Source organism: Micropterus salmoides, unplaced genomic scaffold (genome assembly GCF_014851395.1).
Source record: "Micropterus salmoides isolate LMB-PRFRI ecotype aquatic unplaced genomic scaffold, ASM1485139v1 Ms_hic_scaffold_11, whole genome shotgun sequence".
In the NCBI taxonomy this organism is placed as follows: Eukaryota; Metazoa; Chordata; class Actinopteri; order Centrarchiformes; family Centrarchidae; genus Micropterus; species Micropterus salmoides.
Genome location: NW_024040152.1, coordinates 35930187 through 35951720, shown reverse-complemented (window position 1 = coordinate 35951720; position 21534 = coordinate 35930187). Strand labels below are relative to the sequence as shown.

The window sequence follows — 21534 nt, the reverse complement described above, 5'->3', positions numbered from 1 at the left end:
TTCTTCAAAACATTATTTCTCTCCACACAACCACGTTCCAAATAACATAAAGCTTCCAAAACATTGAAATATTGATACAAACAGTCAATATAAATGACCAAAAGCACTCCCACACTGTCCAGGCCCACAGCTTGAGACCAGAACATCCTGCAGGGCTGTGGTGGGCTCAGTTTGTAGCTCCTACGGGTCGCCAGCAGAGGCCGATAAAGATCGCCTCCGCCACATCACACTCTTCTTCTCCACTTCAATCTGATGACAGAAATGAAACTTAACGCTGCGTTCCATTTACCTTGGAAGTCGGAGCTGGGAACGCCGTCACACGTCACACAGTTGATGGCGTTCCAGTTAACAAGTCGGAAAACCTCGCTCGGCCAGCTGTTTGTTTACAACTAGCCAGGTTAGCTGTTGATACGACAGCACTTTGTGTACGAACATTTATGAGTCACAAGTACACAGAAGTGCTAATAAACAGTATAAACTACAGCTTTCACTAACTGTTGATGCCCCGACAGCCATCTTGGATCACAAAGTCGGGGTTCCGACTTAAGGGGGCGTTCCCTTTGATATTTTGACCTTTGAACTCAGAAATTCTGACTTCCCATGTCAACTGGAACGCACCATAAGACCGCAGCCGATCTAAACAAGATGGCGGCCCGCCAGACTGTCTCTGTTGACACAAAGCACCGCTGTTTTTGGACGAAAAACAGCTAGAACAGTGAAAATCGGTTACGTCCCCGGTACCGGTTCAGCCCGTTCCCATGTTTAAGAGACGCACAGAACAGAAACAGTACGTGGAGGATGGGAAAAATAACATTTTGTCTTTTCAGACAAGACACTCACAGGAAGTCGGAGGAACATCCTGTCAGATCCACCTGTAGGTTCCCTGTACTTTGCAGAACATGTTCAGGTAGTAGTAGTTCGTGTTCTGGATCGCTGCTGCAGTTGTTCAATAAACAAGAAACAAGCCAACATTGATCAAAACTGGACCATTTTCTTTAGCAGTCGCTGTCACGTCATGCAGCCAGAGAGTGACTTTTAATATTGAATCTCACAAATGTACCAGTTAGAATAACAAATGCTGCACCTGCGACACTTTTAAGGTTTAAAGTTTTGAAGTGATACAAAGAAAATTTTCCCCAAACAGTAAATCTGATGGTCTAAGTTTGTGTATCATTACTTTGTATTTGTTGAACGAGGCCACAGGTGAAAGACTGGGCGGAGTTTGGTTGACTCAGTGTCACCGCGTCTCGTTAAACCTCTTCAGCAAGAGAAATACACTGAAATGAGCAAAATGTCACATGGCGTCGGTGCGAATGTGCCGGCGGTGGTAGCAGGGCGCTGAGGGGGCTCAGTTACAGATGATCTGAGTCCTGGAGTTTAAAAGAAAAACCAACCTGTGCATCCTGAACATATAGATCACACTCACTCTGTACACCATCGACTGCACCAGCTGCTCACCCACCACTTCCCTTAGACGCCCTGAGGACACCGCCATCCTCCTCACTGATCACCACTCTGTTCTGCTCAGAGGCGCCGCGCTGACTGGCAGCCGCCTCACTCTGACATCTCTCCGTGTTGCTGTGGGTCGTGTTTGTGCACGAGTGTATTTCAGACCTGTGTGGATACTGACATAATAACAGAGTGAAAACACTGAGTTATATTATTATTAAATAAAGTATATCTTCTTCTTCTTCTAGTAGGCCTGTCTAATCAATTGCTACTAGTAAGATGGGAATAGTTACTAGTAGCTTTCATAAAGTTTTAAACTGTAAAACAGAGCGTTTACTGCAGGTTAGGTTGGTTTATTCCTTAATGAAATATTAATAACGATGCACTTTCTTTGTATGTGACCTACACAAGAGAAAAGGTTCCAAAAAGAACCGAGCAGGTCAGAATATAAATCAGCTTCAGTCTGAGGAGAAACAAAATTAATAAAAACACAGAAGAAGAAGCTGCAGCTCAGACAAACACATCCACTTCCTGTTTAAATGTGCATGTATGTTCATTCCTGTTTATTATCTAACTCTGCGTGACGCAGCGCAGGGGGCGGGGCCTCCACTCCCGCGAGGACCAATCCGGTGAGGAGGATGATGCCGTGATGTCTCACTCTGCTCACTATCCCGGAAAGTAAAGAAGCTCGGCTGCAGTCCGACACAGTGTGAATGACCTTGTGTAAACTTAAAGTTACTGCAGCTGGAGTGAGATTTAACCAGAGGGGACAAAGCAGGAGTCACTCGCAACAATATGTAAACATTCATGATTCCAATCATAGGTGTAATTTACACCAGGGACACGTCCACGTCACTTTTTGAAAAAATTGTTAAAACAATAATCTTGCAACAAGAAATGTTCAATAACTCAGGTGAGTTTATTTTCTCAATAACAAAACATGCAATGCAAATATAGAAGAAACAGATGGACATCGTCAGCAACCTGATTCTACTTCCAATAAATCAGCTGACAAGTAGAAACATTTTCTCATAGACTTCTATACAATCACACTTCTTTCTGCAGCCGCTGGCGTCGCCCCCTGCTGGCCGCTAGAGAGGACGCAGGTTTAAGTCGCCCCTGCTGGCCGCTAGAGAGGACGCAGGTTTAAGTCGCCCCCTGCTGGCTGCTAGAGAGGACGCAGGTTTAAGTCGCCCCCTACTGGCTGCTGGAGAGGACGCAGGTTTAAGTCGCCCCCTGCTGGCTGCTAGAGAGGACGCAGGTTTAAGTCGCCCCCTGCTGGCTGCTAGAGAGGACGCAGGTTTAAGTCGCCCCCTGCTGGCCGCTGGAGAGGACGCAGGTTTAAGTCGCCCCCTGCTGGCCGCTAGAGAGGACGCAGGTTTAAGTCGCCCCCTGCTGGCTGCTAGAGAGGACGCAGGTTTAAGTCGCCCCCTGCTGGCCGCTAGAGAGGACGCAGGTTTAAGTCGCCCCCTGCTGGCTGCTAGAGAGGACGCAGGTTTAAGTCGCCCCCTGCTGGCCGCTAGAGAGGACGCAGGTTTAAGTCGCCCCCTGCTGGCCGCTGGAGAGGACGCAGGTTTAAGTCGCCCCCTGCTGGCCGCTAGAGAGGACGCAGGGTTAAGTCGCCCCCTGCTGGCTGCTAGAGAGGACGCAGGTTTAAGTCGCCCCCTGCTGGCTGCTAGAGAGGACGCAGGTTTAAGTCGCCCCCTGCTGGCCGCTGGAGAGGACGCAGGTTTAAGTCGCCCCCTGCTGGCTGCTAGAGAGGACGCAGGTTTAAGTCGCCCCCTGCTGGCTGCTAGAGAGGACGCAGGTTTAAGTCGCCCCCTGCTGGCCGCTGGAGAGGACGCAGGTTTAAGTCGCCCCCTGCTGGCCGCTGGAGAGGACGCAGGTTTAAGTCGCCCCCTGCTGGCCGCTGGAGAGGACGCAGGTTTAAGTCGCCCCCTGCTGGCTGCTGGAGAGGACGCAGGTTTAAAGTGCTTCACTTTTCAGACCTGCAGGTTCCTGCTTGTTTTATTCATGTCAGAATTGCTTTGATCAAATAACTTCAAAATGTGATGAAACAGAGGAAAGTTTTAGTTGAGTGAGACTAGAGGCAGCCAGAAGAAGTGCTGAGGGAAAAACCCTTTTAAAGACTTGAGTCTGATATTATTTAATCTAAAAGACATAGAAAGTGACTGGTTTGAAGAAATAAAATAACAATAAAGGTATTTAATTGTTCTCCTTCGCCATAATAAAGCGGCGTGGCACTGCAGAGAAACAGCAGTGAGGAGTCTGAGGTCTGTTTTCCCGCGGAGTGACTCATCTCTCAGAGACGATCTTTGTCCAGTCTCATCGCGAGCTCCTCCGCGCAGCCTCCCTGCATCCTAGCGCGAGCATCACTGCGCACCGAGCAGCGACGGAGACACCGACCCGCCGAGCGGAGGACGTGTGAGGCATTCAGCTCCCGGAGCAGCGGCTTGTTTTCGGTGATTTCTCTCCCCGTCGATTCTCTATGGATGTGAAATAAAAGCGGCGGTCAGTCGGCGTCCTCCCTCCATCTCTCTCTGCTCTTCTCTTCCCGTCAGGACCGCATCCAGCCCAGATACACAAAATGGCGGACATCATCGAGCTGGGACCCGCCTACGGTGAGAGCCAGGCCCTTTCTGCTTCACATCTCTGCTGCTGGCGTCGAAATAACTCTTTAAATATACTCCAAGTCTTATTTTATCAGGACGCTATAATGTTTTATCGTCAAGTTTAACAGGTGTTTTAGCCTAAAATGTCCCGTGTCCGCTTGATTGGTTGTCTCTAACACCCAGTTAATGAGGCGTTATCGCGCCACCGCCCGTTATTTTGTTTCATTAGCGCTGTTTTTCATTTTAATCCCATAATTTGAGATGAACTGTCATTTATCATCGTTACTGACTCCACTTTATCACGTTAAAGGTTATTATTTTACACCAGAAAAGGTTGGAATTGATGGATAAAACTGTAAAATATCGACCTCTTCATGGTTTTGTTAATAAAAAAGGGGAAAGACAGAAAGAAAAAAACGGCGTGTGACTGTTTAAAGTGGAGCTTCACCCCGACACGAGGCTGCGGTAAATGTTAACTAATAAAAATAACATCATCCCGTCAGACGCGGCAAACAGGGCGTTCTCACGCGCCTACGCACCGTCTGCCTCTCGTGTGTACGTGCGCGTGCCAGTCGGGGTGGGTACGGGTGGGTATCGGGTGACGTCATGTCTGTACCCGGCGCTGAGGACACAAAAAATCGACGTACTGTTTAATTTTTATAACTATTATTAGTGTCGTTTGTTTATTGATTATAAGGTTTGGAAAACATTTATTTACATTTACATTTTATTCATTTAGCTGACCGAAGACCAAACAATACATTGATTAATCAGTTAGTTTATGGTTATTATTATTATTATTATGATTTATCGATCCTAAACTCCAGACGTTAATAAGAGAAACTCAGGTAACGAGACGATCGCTTTAACGATAAATCGATAAATTTGCTGTTGATGAAATAGTTTCAGCTGTAATTACAAACTGAATCTGTCCCAAAATGGACGCACGCTGTCACGTGATAAAAACATAATGTTGTGTTTCAGATCTGTGACCATCAGATCAAATTAATCGCAGAAAGTTTTGGGATTTTAAGAAACCCCTCCACTCGCCAGTGTCTGTTTTCTATCTCAGCAAACTGAATCTCTTTGAGTTTTAGACATTTCATCCACTAAATAATTCACCAATAATGAAAATAATCATCAGTTCCAGCTCCATAAATAAAACACTAGAACAAGAGAGGAAGCGAGTAGACATAACCAAGAGATTATTATATTTGCAGCCTTCAGCACATTAGTCGTGGATATTTAGATTTATATTAGTATATCTACTTTTATTGTATTTTGTTCTTTCTTTTTATTGAAATTGAAATTTCCTTTTTTGTCACTGCATGAATCATACAAAGAAATTCAGGCGCACTGAAACCGGAAACGATGCTCAAACATCAAAATATAGAATAATAAAATAATAAATAGGTACATTACATTCCCTCTGTGCTGCTGTGCCAAATTAAATCTCCTCTCCAGGGGATCAATAAAAGAACATCTCATCTTATTATTCTGATAAACGGAGGAGCATTTACTCTGTAAACACTCAGGTACAGCTACAAACTAAACACGGTGGTGATTTTATCTGATGGTCTAAGTTTGTGTATCATAACTTTGTATTTGTTGAACGAGGCCACAGGTGAAAGACTGGGCGGAGTCACTCAGTGTCACCGCGTCTCGTTAAACCTCTTCAGCAAGGTTTAATGAGAATATATAAATACACTGATGTTATAAATAGGACTGCTGTCAATATTAAATGAATTGCCAGCTATTTTGCTACTTTAATCCTCTCTAAACAAGACATTTGAGGACGTCATCTTGGGCTTTGGGAAACACAGATTGACATTTGCACCATTTTCTAAACTAATTTATATAATTATAATGATAATAATAAATGTGAGGAACTGCAGTCTGTGTTTAAGATGGATTATATTAATGTTCTCCGGCACACATGCTGTAACAGGAAGCATTCAATAGGACTGCGATCAGGAACCACAGCAGCAACATAAGTCAGAGACCTGTGACGGCCCGGACAGTTTGAAAATATTAGAGCACAGTTATTGTTAATGAAAATGGGGACTTGCAGCTTAAACTGTTTTAATCTTATTCCAGCTCAGTTACTGTAAAGTTAGAGTCCAGTTAGTTCAACAACATACACAATAGATAGAATAGATTTGGGTATATAAATTCATCTGAGTACATTGATTTCAATTCATGTTTTTGTGTCTTTTGGTCGCACAAAGCAGGACGTGAGAAGACTGCACCTCAGGGTTTTGTAGGGCAAGCGATTAAATGTGAAAATAACCAACAGATCGATGTTATTATTATCATTATTATATTATTTTCAGCCTGAGGTACAATGAGAGAAAACCCCCAGCCTGCAGAGACGATGAAAATGATCAGATATCAGATAAATATGTCGATATTAACCCTTTGATGCACAACAAATTCATTTCAGTTACCTTAAAGATCAGGAAGTTCTCGCTGTTTTAGCTTCACGTTGTTAAGCCGTAATGCTTTTTTCACAGCCGCAACTCGCTCATTCATTCATGAATTTCTGAGCACCAGCGTCCGTCTGTTCCTGGGACTGAACATTAGTTCTGTTGGATCTCTGGAGATCCATCACGGCTGGAGCTCTGCCGGTGTTGTCGTATGTTGAGTGGCAGTATACCGCTATAATTATAAAAGAGATCTGAAATTAGACAGTATACGTTTCTACAGATATAGTTTGATGTTGGTTAATGTTTCCTGCCAGCGTTTGCTCCTCTCTCTCTCCCTCACCGCACCGTCGTCTACTCACAAAGTCTCTAACAAGATGGAGGGAGACTCAGTGCTGGTCGACGCTGTTAAAGACCAGGGGCCGTAATCCAGAAACTTCCTAACCGGCAGACCCTGTCCCGACTGCTTGGTAACCATGGTAATAAGGGTGAGGACGTGAGTTAGGAAAAAGGCCGTTCCTCAGCCAGGGTTCCTTTCCTGGCTGCTGAGACTCCTCACTTTACTTTTCCACCAGCTAGAGTTTAATAACTCGTTTCATCCGCATGGCTGCTCTTTGACTGCTTTCACAAAATCAACAAAATGTCAACAGGTTCTACCTGGTTGTGTTTGATGACCCAACCCTCGTTAGCAGATCAGACGCTGGGTAATGTCTCGTTATGTAACATGATGTGAAGGCTTGATGGAACAAAAGCCTCCTAATGCGGGTCTTTGATAGGAGGAGATCGTTAAATTCAAGATATAGATGAAAGCATGATGACGTCAGCCCGCAGCCTTTATTAATATTTTTCACCTTCATTATTAGCTTTCCGGGTTCCTGCCGGGGTCAGTGAGGGAGCTCTCTGGACACAACAGCTGCCGGATATGCGGCGGTGACCGTGTCCGCTATTTTAGCCGCCATGGCTGCGTTCAGACTGCAGGCCTTAATGTTCAATTCAAATGTTTTTCCCAGATCAGATTTTGTTTGTTTGACAGTTCACATGATAGTTTAAATGTGGCTGATATCAGACTCCAGTGTGAACTGTCCGCCTGTAGTGACCCGCACGCAGCAGAAGAAGAACAGGGCGTCACGCAGCAGCAGCAGCTGTTGGAGGCTGCAGACGTAAACATGGAGCAGCAGACTTAGCTCCGGTTGGACAAACAGCATGCACGTAACTCAGAAGAGCTCCGGTCCGCTGGATTTCAGGTGTAAGAAAGGGAATTTGTGAGCAGATGACGGCGAGGTAGAGGAGGAAGAGATCCACGTGTTTGATAAAGGCTAAAGAGCCGTACCATCTCTGGTACCGGTAACGGGAAAACGGAATAAGAAGCGGGAACGCTGACGTGTCTGCAGCGGAGGTACGTCAGGTCTGTAATACTGACGATGGAGAATGAAGAATAATTAAAACGGTGAAATAAGAAACAGGCTGTTACTAAAAGTAGTAAAAACATGCTGATGAATATTTCCTCCTCGTAGGAGAGAAGAGTCCAGTCCTGGGAACTGATCTGCAGTCTGCTCTGACATTCACTAACTGTGTAGAGGCTCAAATACTAACACTGCATTCTGGGTAAAACGCTCGTCCTGTCGGCGCTCTGCAGGTAGAGCTGAAGCTGTGTGAGGTCGTTAACTTCCTTTGTCTGATTTCAGATTTGATTCATCGTTGCAGTAAAAGAAAAAGTCCTCAGTTTAGTGAAATTTAAAACAGACAAACAGACGAGTCTCTAAACTGAGAATCCAACTAGTAATAAAATCTAATAATCAGCTTTAAATGTCAGGAGGGATCAATAGATTATTCTGCAGGTGCACCGATCGCTTCAGCGTCGTCATGAATTAAATTCTGTTTGGTAGAAAATTCAGGACAGTAAAATACTGTGTTCCTATTGGCTCTGAGCCAGCCAATGAAGGGTGCTTAATGTGAGGCGTGTGTGTGTGTGTGTGTGTGTGTGTGTGTGCGTGCGTGTGTGCGTTGCTAGGCAGCGAGCTCAGCTGCTTTCAGCTCCTTCCAAACATGACATCATCTGATGGGTCTGAATGAACAACAACAGGAAGCAGATCTGAGGCCTGCAGCAGCTCGCTGTGGTGATCAGAGGTCACTTTACAATCAGCTGTCAGCACCAAAATAACAACAGTTGGGTTTGGAAACTCCTCCACCGATAGTTTTGTGGAGTATAAAATGTCTGACGGTATTAAAGGGTTTCACTCGCTCTGAGGGTTTGTGCCCATTCTAAACTCTGCAGAGGAAACAGAATTCAACTTTTAGCTCAGGAAGGATCCGGAGGACGGCTGCTGCGTCACTATGAACCTGGACTGTGCGTGAGACCTTTTGGACGTGTAGAAGAACTCGGAACATGAATTAACATCAGGTCCTGACATATCCTGTCGGCGTGTCGGAGACTTTAATAATGAATGAAGTTACGCTGCTGTGCCTGGTGCGTAAATGTGCACGGCGTCTCTCTTACCATCTGAGTAACGCGCCCTTAAATAACAACAAACAGTGAAACACTTTCTGCTGCTTCAGATAGCCAACAGTTGTTCAGCTAAACTGTATCTTGATGCAGCAGAAAGCGACACCGCAGTATTTCACCGTGTTTTGTTCTGCACATGAAACGTTTTAAAACGTCTGACAGCAGCCTCTCTAATGGTTGAAGAAAATACTGCAGTAAAGCACAAAATAAAGAAACCGCTGTAGGGGAGAGATGTGACCCCCGACCGGTTCATCAGAGCTTCTAATAAGGCAGCGCAGTGAGGGTCAGACGTTTACAGAGCTGCAGAGGAACATCGGGCGTCCACACTTCTGTCTCTGCTGCGAGTCACCTGATGGTTTCATCATCATATTAGCAGTAGTAGTAAAAACGCTCCTGGCTGGTGGATCACGCATAAAACACACCCATGACTAATTCACAGACTGAGTACAACCCTTTGAACCACCTGGAACACTCACCATGTTTTTCACCTTTAAAATAGTGCGCTCCACGCCGTGCGCTCCACGCCGTGCGCTCCACGCCGTGCGCTTAGGTTATTAAAATAGGGCCCATTGACTCTGTCTGAGGGTTTAGACTCGGGCTGACGGAGCGGGTTGAGTACGGTGTTGGCCTGTCGTACAGGTTATTCATTTTACACACAGCGCTGTGGGTAACTATAGGCCGAGCACTCGATGGGGAGCCGGCAGCAGAGGGACCAGGATTTCATGTTCCAGCAGAGGACCAGTCTGTCCTCATTATCAGGGTGCTCCTCTATTCAGACCAGTACGGTAGATCAGATCAGGACTACAGTGCTCCTCTGTACAGAAAACAAAGACCTCCTTACACTCCTCCTCCTCCTCCTCCTCCTCCTCCTCCTCCTGCTGCCCCCCCCCCCGTCTGCAGGGATCACTTCTGTTGTTTCTAATGAGACCTCAGGAGGGTCGATGTGGTGACATCACTGTGTTACTGTTTTTAACCACGATCCTGACGTCAGTGACCGTCAGTGACGCATCATCGTCCTCCATGTTTGTTTTCCTCTCTGTGGTCACGGCTGGTCACGTGAGGGTTGAAATACTTTAATTAGACTGAACCGCAGAGCTTAGCTGATGAGGTGAGGCGTTTTATTACAACAGCTCTGATGTGACCTGAACGCAGCATCGTTTCACTGTAAACATACATTTATAGAGTTTATGGTGACGCGAGCTGAGAAACGGCTGTTTCAGATGATGTCAGCATGTCCCGGGACAGGAAGTGAATGAAGAAGTATTCACAGAGCTGTGATTAATGACTAGGCGTTTCTGTCATCAGCTGTTCTGCAGGTTCTTTTCTCAGTGAATCGAGTCTTTGGTTCTGATCCAGATGACCTCTGCAGAGTTCAGATGAATCAGATCCATCGTCATCACGCTGCTCTTCATCACAATAATTAAAAATCATCTTGTTTGATTGTTCTGGTTCTGACGCTCGGACAGCTGATCAGAGCCGATTGTCTGAGCTGTGTTCTGACCCGTCCTCCCTCTGTGTCTCTGTCCCAGCCATGTCTCCGGTCCTGGCAGGCTTCCTGGGAGCTGGCGTCCTGGTTTTGGTCGTAGTGGTTCTGGTTCTGCTCTGGTCTTTCTGTCAGCGCCGTTACCTGCGCATCTCTGGACGCTACAAGCTGCACGGCGACCGTTACTGCGACGCCGAGGACCCCCCCTACAAGTTCATCCACATGTTGAAGGGCATCAGCATTTACCCAGAATCCCTCAGCAGCAGCAAGAGGATCGTACGCAGCATGCGCCGCGTGGAGCGCTCCGACCGCGAGGGAGAGCGAGGCTGCCCCGCCGCCACGGGGAGGGGCATGGTGCTGGTGGACGCTGAGAACAACATCCTGGACGTCCCGGGGCAGCTGCAGATGAGTCACCTGGTCCCCCCCGCCGGGGCGGGCCCCGCCCTCAACCAGGCCCGGCTGGAGCGGGCTCTGCCGGTCCGCGCCGACTACTGCTGCCTGGACAGCTCAGCCAGCAGCAGCCAGACCAGCAGCAAGACCGCGTCCCCCTTCACCCCTGCGTCCTCGGAGCCCGAACCGGAGCCCAGCCTGGGGGCCATCAGCCTCACCGTCGACTACAACTTCCCCAAGAAGGCCCTGGTGGTGACCATCGTCGGGGCCCGGGGCCTCCCCGCCATAGACGAGCAGGCGGGCAGCTCGGACCCGTACGTGAAGATGACCATCCTGCCGGAGAAGAAGCACCGTGTCAAGACCCGCGTGCTGAGGAAGACCCTGGACCCGCTGTTCGACGAGACCTTCACCTTCTACGGCGTGGCCTACAGCTCGCTGCCCGAGCTCACCCTGCACTTCCTGGTCCTCAGCTTCGACCGCTTCGCCCGAGACGACGTCATCGGCGAGGCCGTGGTGCCGCTGAAGGGCGTGGACCCGAGCACGGGCCGAGTCCACCTGAGCCAGCAGATCACCAAGAGGAACATGCAGGTGAGTGACAGCTGCGGCGAGACGTGGTCGCAGACTATTAATGAATCATTTGCTCGTTTGTACGTTGAACATGAGAGGAGGAAGCGGTCTGGAGGTCTGACCTCACCGCTGCGTCTTTATCGGGTTAGAGCTGGACGTTGGTGAATAAGCTGTTGTCCTGCTGAGCCGTCACTCTAAACGGCGTCAGCGACGTCATCTGTGTGACGTCAGGCGCTTTAACATGTTGTCTTTAACCTTTATTTATCCAGGGGAGAAAATCAAGACACTCAGACTCCGTCGTGCAGATAAAATACACTGATGGAATATCTGCTCATTTAAAACATTTCCATCCGTCTTTAAAATCAAGATTTAAACTTTAAAAAGGAGCCAGCACCTCCAACCGGATCAGGTCTTTAGCAAGGAGGTCCAGGTAGATGTTGCACAGCATGAGAGGTCCGCCTGCTGGACCCATGACTACTGACTGCAGAGCTAAGGTGCACCTGGACTGTCCAACGCCTGTTCTTTATTCCTGAGCTCAGAGGATCACAGAGGATCAGTAAATGAAATGAGTCACGTTATTCTACACAAAAACTACAGTGTCACAAATAAACTAAAGAAAATACAAAGACTCTCAGAGGAACCTGAGAAAGGGCCCACTGATGTTACGATACATCTTATCTTATAGACCATGATGCATTGCTGCAGATTAATTAATGGATATTAATCCACAAACATCAGATCTAAGAGAGAAGTTTCCTGCAGTACTGTAAGTACACGCTGCTCATAATACTTAGATAATCTTACTGAAGGACGTTTTAGATGCAGTGGAGTATTTGCACAGTGTGGTATTAGTACTTCTACCGCAGTAAAATGATCTGAGTGCTGTTTAGTGTCTGTTCAGAGACGTCATCGCAGCATCTGATTGTCTCTGTGTCTTTTTCAGTGTGAGAGTCGTGGCGAGCTGCTGGCGTCTTTGTCCTACCAGCCGGTGTCTCACCGCCTCAGCGTGGTCGTCCTGAAAGCTCGACACCTCCCCAAGATGGACATCACCGGCCTGTCAGCCAGTGAGTGTTTGTGTGCTGTGTGTTCTCCACCTTTAACATTTCATCTCACGGCCGACTTAAACATCTCAAACGTTTCTGTCCAAACGGGAATTTCCAAAATGTGTTTGAAGTACCGCAGAGAGACTATTCTCTGAGCCTCGCTGTGTTCATGTGTGATGTTCAGCTACAGAACAGACTTCTCACCTGTAGTTTGTCCTGAGGGGGGCGCTAGAGGAGAGCTCTTAGAGCAGGACGGGAACTGAACGTCACATGGTCATTAAATGAAGAACAACAGTAAAAAGCAGCAACAACTTACTTCACAATGACTGACAGCTACAATTACAATAAGTAGAATCAGCCTCAAAGTCCTGTGTGAGTGATTAACCCCCCCCCCCCCCCCATGTTTAATTATGAAACAGCACAAGTAAACCAGTGACTGAGTCTGCCAGTGATAATTGACTTAACTGTTCTTCTTTTCAGACATTTTAACCCGGTGTTCGCTGCTCAGTTATGAGGATTTGATGCTTTTCTTAGTCAGACACGACAGTAAACTGAATATTTGATCGGACAAAACAATAAACTGAGAAAAGGTTTGCTGCAGTTTATTCAGTGTTTTTCAGATGCACGCATATTTCTATTTAACCAGGAAGTCCCTCGTGATTAAAATCTGTTGACCGACAGAGACCAGGTCGAGAGGTCCCACCAGTTCCAACTTACAGAGAAATAAAAACCAACATCACAAACAAAGAAGGGGGCTGGATCCAGCTCACATGAGGCCAGTTAGAGTTTTAACATGACTTCAGATTCATTTAATGGGCCTAGGTCATCTAATAAATGTGGGTTGAAATGAATAAAACGTGTTTTCTAATAAACTATAAAAAAATTGTAATCAAAAAACATTACTCTAAAGTTCTTAATTCTTAGGACGTTCTGTAAATAGTTTTCTAGTAAATATAGCAACTTCTGATCAACTTGTAACGACGTTCAGGCTTAAAGAATAACTTTTATCTTTATAAAGGATTTTCTTTCTGCAGGTCTGACGGCTCTGAGGGGGATTGGCTTAGTTTAGAGAATTATAAATGTCTGCTGGGCGGACAACAGTTTACTGGGTCGTCCTGTTTAATACTTCACTGGTGTTGAAAGGGGAGGCGTCTCCAACCTCTCAGGGTTCTTTATAGAGGTCGGAGCGTCGGTGCTTTGCACAGTTGGTTTTGTTAATTCTGCAGAAAATGAGTATTTAAAACCGTTTAAAGTATTCAGGATCTATATGAATTGAAAAGTTTATATTTTTGACTACACTGTGGCCTTGGACACTAAAATATACAAATGAAACAGTCTGCGTAGACTTAGTGACGGCCGGTCGGGAACCAGAGTTAGTTATAAAATGTAGTTTTCTACACAGAATCTAAAGGTGGAGAATACGAAGGGCAGAATGCATGTACACCACATCACCATAGTCCAAAAGACTTAGATCTGAAGCCTGACCAAGTTTCTTTCCTGCCAACATGTTAAAACAAGCTTTATTTCCAAAAGGAAGAACCCAGCGGTACCTTAAAGGGTTTGCGATTCTTATCCAAGACACTTTTTGTTAAATTAAGCGAATATTTCCTCGTGGGTCGCCAGCTCTGGGTCTGTACATTGAGCACCAACCAGCTGCTGGGAGCGAGCGGCAGGTGGAATCGCTGTGATTTGTTGATAAACAAACTCATGAACGCACATTGCCATGGTAACCAGTCCTACTCTGCTTCAACAGTTACAATTAGTGAACAAACATCATCAAACGAACGACATGTGTAAGGTCACAAACGCAGCGTCCAAACACAACAGAGTAAAACTAGAGAGTTATTATTAGTTTGTACAAAAATACTTTGGCTGAAAAGAGCCGGGAAGCACAGGAGCGACTGTTTATCTCCAGGGCCGAAGTCAGCGCTGACTTTGGGTCAACCTCCTTCACTTTATTCAACAGTTGGCAGCAGCACACAGGAGCTCCTCTTCATCCTGAGAAGCTGCCTCTGTAACTTCTACTGTACATTTACTGCTGAACGAGGAGCCGACCCGCTTCTCTCTGTTCACCCGTTCACCCTGTCCGGCAGAAACAGAGCGCCCTCAGCATCGGTTTTCATTCCTCTCTAATCTCCTAGATTTATCCAGCACTGAAGCCGCTCACAGATGTTCACACAGGTCTTCCCCTCACCTGCTCTTAGAACGTCTTTCCCTCTGTGGCTGGAGTCCAGCGTGTTCGAACGTACCGCTGTTTGGAGCGCGCCCAGCCACCTGCCGCTCGCTCCCAGCAGCTTCGTTTGTGCTCAATGTACAGACCCAGAGCTGTGGAGGAAGCGCACCAAAACCACAGAGCTGGCGACCCACGAGGAAATATTTGCTTAATTTAACAAAAAGTGTCTTGGATAAGAATCGCAAAGTACCCCTTTAACTTGTTTCCAGCTCTACATTGTGGTTTTTCTTGTTTGCTCCTCAGACCCCTACGTGAAGGTGAACGTCTTCTACGGCCGGAAGCGCATCGCCAAGAAGAAGACCCACGTGAAGAAGTGCACGCTGAACCCGGTCTTCAACGAGTCCTTCATCTACGACATCCCGCCCGAGCTGCTGCCCGAGATCTCCGTGGAGTTCCTGGTGGTCGACTTCGACCGGACCACCAAGAACGAGGTTCTGGGCCGCCTGTTGCTCGGGCTCCACAGCCCGCCCCCTCCGGAGCCTCCCACTGGAGGGAGGTCTGCGAAAACCCCCGCCGGCAGATCTCCAAATGGCACAACCTGAGCGAGTACTGAGGCTGGGGGGGGGACCAGCAGAAACCAGCCCACACCACCTTCCTGGCTGGGACTCCACCAGTGAAACCACTGGGAAATACAGACTCAGTGTACAGCACACACCACACACACACACACACACACACACACACACACACAGTTGTGATCATAGTGAAACTCTCTCTCTCTCTCTTCTATCTCTCTCTTCCACCACTACATTCGTCCTGTTCATGACAGCGAAGAAGCAAAAAGAAAACGAGCTGTTTCTAAAAGAGAACCCATGAAACCATCCTCGGCCCGTTCATGTCTCCTCTGGCTGTGTGTGTCCGCGGGGAAGGAATGCTCCGATTTAAAAAAGATTACTAAAGATTCCCCTTCTTGCTGTTGTCGTCACGCAGCTCATCGCATGTCTGTCCCAAGAGAAAAGAAAAACAAGCCCTCCAGATGAGGAGCTGAGAGCTGAGCGGCGGCAGGAGGACGCTTCAGCTCCGGTAGAAGAAATACTCACTAACACTGCGTAGGACTAATCGCTGCATATATCCAAGTATAATTACTCCTCAGTAGGACCCGGTAAGAGCGCCACAGAGCTCCCATGTCTCGCAGCGGCCATGTTTTTAGGGGGTGGGGTTGTTGTAGTCCACAGCATGCTCCCTGCCTCCTCCTGAAGAAGATCAAACATCGTGTTCACTCGTGGCTCCTGGAGGAGGTGCCCTCCCATCTGACTGTGAACTGTTTCAATGTGGATTTACAAACTGTGGCTGAAGACGAGTGGAGACGCTAACCAATCAGCTTTCTGCTCAGCAACACTAGAGCAGACTGAGAGACCGTGTAAAATACTTGTTTGTGACATGAATGGTATTTAATAGACTCTCTGAAGGAAGCAGGAAGCAGCTGGTGGACTGATTCATCCCGACGCCGTTGTCTCATTACCAGGAGTCACGGAAAGACCTGCCGAGACCAGGATTCACTCAATCAGGTCGCACCGTTAAAGCTTGAGAAACGAGTACAGGCAGCAGAACGGGCGTGTTATTAACGTGGTTTAGCGTCTTCTGACTGACGTAAAATTAAATTAAAATTAAAATTACAATCTCTCAGGTGTGAAATGTTTCAGGTTGGTCTCTGGCTGTACTGGCTGTGGTTTGAGATTTCTCTGTTGGAAAACTCGAGGCTTTGACACAGAGCTGTCAAAATGAAAACAGACAGATGCTAAATATTAAACTAACATCTTCCACGTGTCGGATCTCCGGTCCTGCAGAAAACGAGTACTGTGGTGTTTCCAGAATTTTGGCACCGAAGTACCAGTTCTCGTGACATCCCCACACTGAAGTCACTGTTAAACAGCATTCATCATTTAGCCGACGCTTTTATCCAAAGCCACTAATAGTTGGTGTATCGGTCCGAGGTCGCACGCCACTGGAGCAACAAGGGGTTAAGTGTCTTGCTCAGGGACACGTTGGTGTCTCACAGTGGATTCAAACCCAGGTCTCTTACACCAAGGCATGTGTCTAATCCACTGCTCCATCTCCACCCCAAAATATTTCTTCAGTTCAGTAGTGGTATGCTGAGACCGGGATTCGAACCATTAGTCTTTGGATCTGCAGGACAAGGCCGTAACCTCTGGACTATTAAGGCCTAAAGTTTCAGGTCAGGTCGCCCGCGCTCCATGTGACCTCCGTGACTCTTCAGATATTAGCATGCTAACGTTAGCTTTGTCAGGTAGTGGCCGTAAATATTTAAAACGAGTCTGTGAGCTGCAGCCTGTTTCACTGTAGTGATGGTGAAACTGCACAGCGTCACGCCAGAGACGTTTTAAGAGGAGACCCGTACAATCCTCAGTACAACTCTAGGCAAACCCCGTAACGCCAAAGAGGGCGGCTGTCCCGCCCCTCCTACTAGAAAGCCAATCAAGCCAATCGTGTGGTTCCACTGCTGCTGACGGCGTCATGAAGGAAACGTCCTCTGCATTTCTGTAAAGGTTCAGTGTGAAGTTTTAGTGGCATCTAGTGGTGAGAGTGGGAACTGCAACCAACCACCTCCTCCCTTGCAAGTGCGCAGGAGAAGCTACGGTGGCTCATCCTAAGGTAATAAAAACATAACGGTTCATTATGTAAAGTCTTTACACACCACTGAAAAGAGAGTTATGGATATTATCAGCCAGTAGGTCCTCCTGAATGTCACACACTGGACCTTTAACCTGAAACAGCGTCCACATTTACAGACGTTTTAAACTGACTGCAGCTCAGCCGTCACAGAGGCGTTACTGCAGAGTCTCAGTTCGTACCTGTTTAGGGCTGCAGCTAATGATCATTTTCACCATTAATGTTTTAGCCTAAAAAAAGTGGTAAAAAATGTTTATCTAAGTTTCCCAAAGTTCGACATGACGTCCACAACCCAAAGACATTCAGTTTACTGTCACAGAGGAGCAAAGAAACTAGGAAAATTCACACATGAGAAGCTGCAATCAGAGAATTTGAACATTTGTTTATTCATACAGTTTAAAGTTAGAGGCATAGTGCGCATTAACAAACATTTCTGTAACTGTGCCAGTTTAGCTATCGTCCCCGGGCAGGTGTAATCATAGCTGCGTAAAATACGGATTTTAATCAACTAAATGAAACTACCGTAAAACCTGGTTGCCTGTGCTTTTATTTGTTAAAATCACCAAGCCTTCTGCGACCTTGTTCCTTTACCGTGTAAGTAAATGTGAAGGAAAACCACTTTAGTGCTCATTGTTTACATTATAAATACTTTAAAGATTTACCTTGGTGTGCACTAAGCAGCTTGAAGAGGTTTCATACATCCAAACAGCTTCTAACTGAGACCAGAACATGCAGCCACACCAGGCCAGTAAATGGGAGCGGCGTCTAACTAGGACGCTTTAACTGAAGTTTTACGGTAATCTGCGAACGCCTCGAGCATCTTTAGACCGCCGACCAACAAAGCAGCCGGCGCGAGCTCCCTGCAGGCGGCTTAACAAGAGAAACTAAAAGCCGATCAACGCGTCCTGATCCCAGGCTTCAGGGAGACGAGACGACCGTTTGTCGAGGTCAGATGCGTCCTGATGAACCCGGAGGTAATGAGACGACGGCGCCGGGCGGAGACCATCAGCAACCGCAGCTTCTCTTCGCTTCCTGTGCCCCTGTGTCACGTTCCTTCTCTTCCTCCGACCTGCACTGGCGTGTGAAGCGTTTCCCTGCAGGAGTGCCTGAAGCCGTTTGTTTTCTGAAGCCCAGTGGATGTTTGAATATTTCCTTTGAGTGGTGTAGTCTAACGAGCACACGTTAGTCCCAGTTTAGAGTTAACCCACGTTAACCCCGCTCGCGCCGAGCCTGCAGCTCGCCGACGTGGCGAAGAAGAATAACCTGTGTGAAACTAACTTTGAGTCAGAGACGTGCCGAGGACGCCGCGGACGGCTCGGACTGTAGATTTGTACAGATGTGAACATGTTTGCCGGTTTCCTTCCTGTCTGATGTCCTCGGAGCTTCAGTGTGTTTGAGCGCCCCCTGCTGTAGACCTGGACGCTAACCTCGTGTTAGCTCTGTCACACTAATCAGACGTGCAAATAAAAACAAGTTAGCCATGGACGCCGCGTGTCACGCCTCCTTTCTTATTCATCATGACGTCTGGTGTGTCTCCTCCTCTGTCTCCTTCTCCTCTGTCCCCTCCTCTGTTCCCTCCTCTGTCCCCTCCTCTGTTCCTCCTCTGTCCCCTCCTCTGTCCCCTCTCTCCTCCTCTCCTCTGTCCCCTCCTCTGTTCCCTCCTCTGTCCCTCCTCTGCCCTCCTGTGTCTCCTTCTCCTCTCTCCTCTGTCTCCTCCTCTGCCTCCTCCTCCTCTGTCCCCTCCTGTGTCCTTCTCCTCTGCTCCTCTGTCCTCCTCATCTGTTCCCTCCTCTGTTCCCTCCTCTGTCCCCTCCTCTGTTCCCTCCTCTGTCCCCTCCTCTGTTCCTCCTCTGTTCCCTCCTGTGTCTCCTCCTCATCTGTCCCCTCCCTCTCCTCCTCTGTCCCTCCTCATCTGTTCCTCCTCTGTCTCCTCCTCTGTCCCTCCTCTGTCCCCTCCTGTGTCTCCTTCTCTGTCTCCTCATCATCTGCCCTCCTCTGTCTCCTCTGTCCCTCCTCATCTGTTCCCTCCTCTGTCTCCTCCTCTGTCCCCTCCTCTGTCCCCTCCTGTGTCTCCTTCTCCTCTGTCTCCTCCTCATCTGTTCCCTCCTCTGTCTCCTCCTCTGTCCCCTCCTCTGTCTCCTCCTCTGTCACATTTGTTAGGTTGCACTCTGGAGCTCTGTGGCGATGCTACAGAGACACCTCGACCTACAGAGCAGACGTGAGGGAACAAATACATCAGAACGGTTTATCTTACTTATAATAGAGTTCTACTTTCACATACTTGCTTCTATTTTAGTGCTGTAATCTGTTGTAAGCGTTTCGATGTGTTTATTAGTGTGTCTGCGGAGTTTCCTGTGTTCTATAATGTGTTAAGTTCAACTAGAGAGCAGTTGCAGAAAAGCGACATATAACTGAGGTGAAGCTGACAGAAAACACAGTATCAACAACTGAGCGTAGTCCATAAACCCAAACATTAAGTCCAGCGACCAGAAACACGAGACGTGAAACACAGGTAGGTAACCGCCCACCAAGTAGGACAACGAGCAAGCACCGAACAACAGGAAGACAACCGCTGTATCTGCACAGGAGGGGCGAGGACACAAGACACAGGTGAGGACAATCAGGGTAATGAGACAGGGACACGGAAGTAAAACACTTGAGGCAGAGTACTACAAAATAAAACCGGATGTACAGCTTACATGAACACACAAGGATTAATATCACAGAATAAAACAACACATGGCAGGAGTGTCCAACTGACACACAGACAGTAAGTCAGGTGTACCTGAATAACCCCGAGGTCTGCTGTCATGGTGATTTACGCCACATCTCTAAACTGCTCCGAGCAGGTGATCTTCTTGATTAACTTGAATCCATATGGAATTCTGAATCTGTATAACTGAATGATCCTAAATGTTTTCACATATTTATCTTGACTGTTTTACGCAGTAAAAACACAGAGCCGAAATGAATTTACAGGAACAAAACTTCCCTGAAATTAAAGTCAAAAAATCCTATTTCTTCTGAATACGCCCAGTTCAAGGATGCATTTGATAATACGGTGATGTGGGCTGAAATCACGAGTGTTTCCTCACTGCTAAATCTGTTTGAGAAGTATAATATAATTTTCCACTGCATGCATAATGAATGGATGTTGCAGCAAAGGGTAGTGATGTGGTTCGTGTTTCTCTCATAAATGTCTGACAGTGTGTCGGAGAATATTCAAATTTTTTAATTGTAGATTTGTGATTACTTTTTCCTGTTATTTACAACTTTAATCTTTTTCCCCAAACTCTAACCCTGACATTATCATCGGGCATTCATCTGGGGAAAAAACTCACCAACTTCAGTTCAGTGAACACACTGACCAACATCTTATTCAGCGTCGGGTCGTAGTGCAGACCTCAGAACACTTTGCAGACCAATAAATAAATATTATAATGACGGTAAAGCTGAACCTTGAAAGACTGAATCATGTTTATACTCCAACGGTTGCTTTCATCATCGAATAATCTGCCTATTATTTTATCAGTTAATCTTTTGATCATTTTATCTATAAGTGAATTTGAGGCGATGCCTTCAAATTTCATGTTCAGTTACATCATGTTCAACAATTTCCTCTCGTGGGATCAATAAAGTATTTCTGAAAGTTTCCCTGAAGTATGACTTAGAAAAACATCAAACTGTCACATTTAAGAAGCCAGAAACCGGCGGGTGTTTGGCTTTGTTGCTTAAAAATGACTAAAACCATTATTCAGTTATCAAAATAGTTCAATGAATTGACCAATCGTTACAGGTCTAGCATTGATCAATCTACGGATCATGTTTTGATTGTTTGCTCTTTAAGTATCAGCAAAGTGTGACGTCTTTAAACATGTCTGGACAAATCACAAACAATGTGTTGATTATCAATAATGGCTTCATTTCCCGCTAATCAATCGGTCTCAGTGACTCGAGCTGAGTCTGAACGCTGATTTATCTGTAGATGATCTCGCTCCAGTATCGTTCCAATCAAATCCATGACTGGATTAAAGAAGAGCATCACATGAGAGCTGACTGTGGGAAGGACTGTTCCTCCTCAGACACTGAGGGGTTTGTGTTAAATCGTAAATGGATTACAGAAGAAGCAGTTCACTTTTAATCTACAGGAAGTCATCAACATCAGATGTCAATGAGAAACACCAGACAGTCATCCAGAGA

At 46.8% G+C, this 21534-nt stretch overlaps 1 protein-coding gene across 1 annotated transcript; it reads left to right on the top strand.

Moving 5' to 3' along the window:
* The first annotated feature begins 3786 nt into the window (after positions 1 to 3786).
* LOC119898224 (synaptotagmin-11-like) lies at positions 3787 to 17122 on the top strand. The gene is given in 5 exon segments (XM_038712407.1): positions 3787 to 4070; positions 10517 to 11448; positions 12371 to 12491; positions 14947 to 15168; positions 15171 to 17122. Coding segments are annotated over 5 exon segments (1395 nt in total). The 5' UTR covers positions 3787 to 4036; the 3' UTR covers positions 15257 to 17122.
* The last annotated feature ends 4412 nt before the right edge of the window (positions 17123 to 21534 follow it).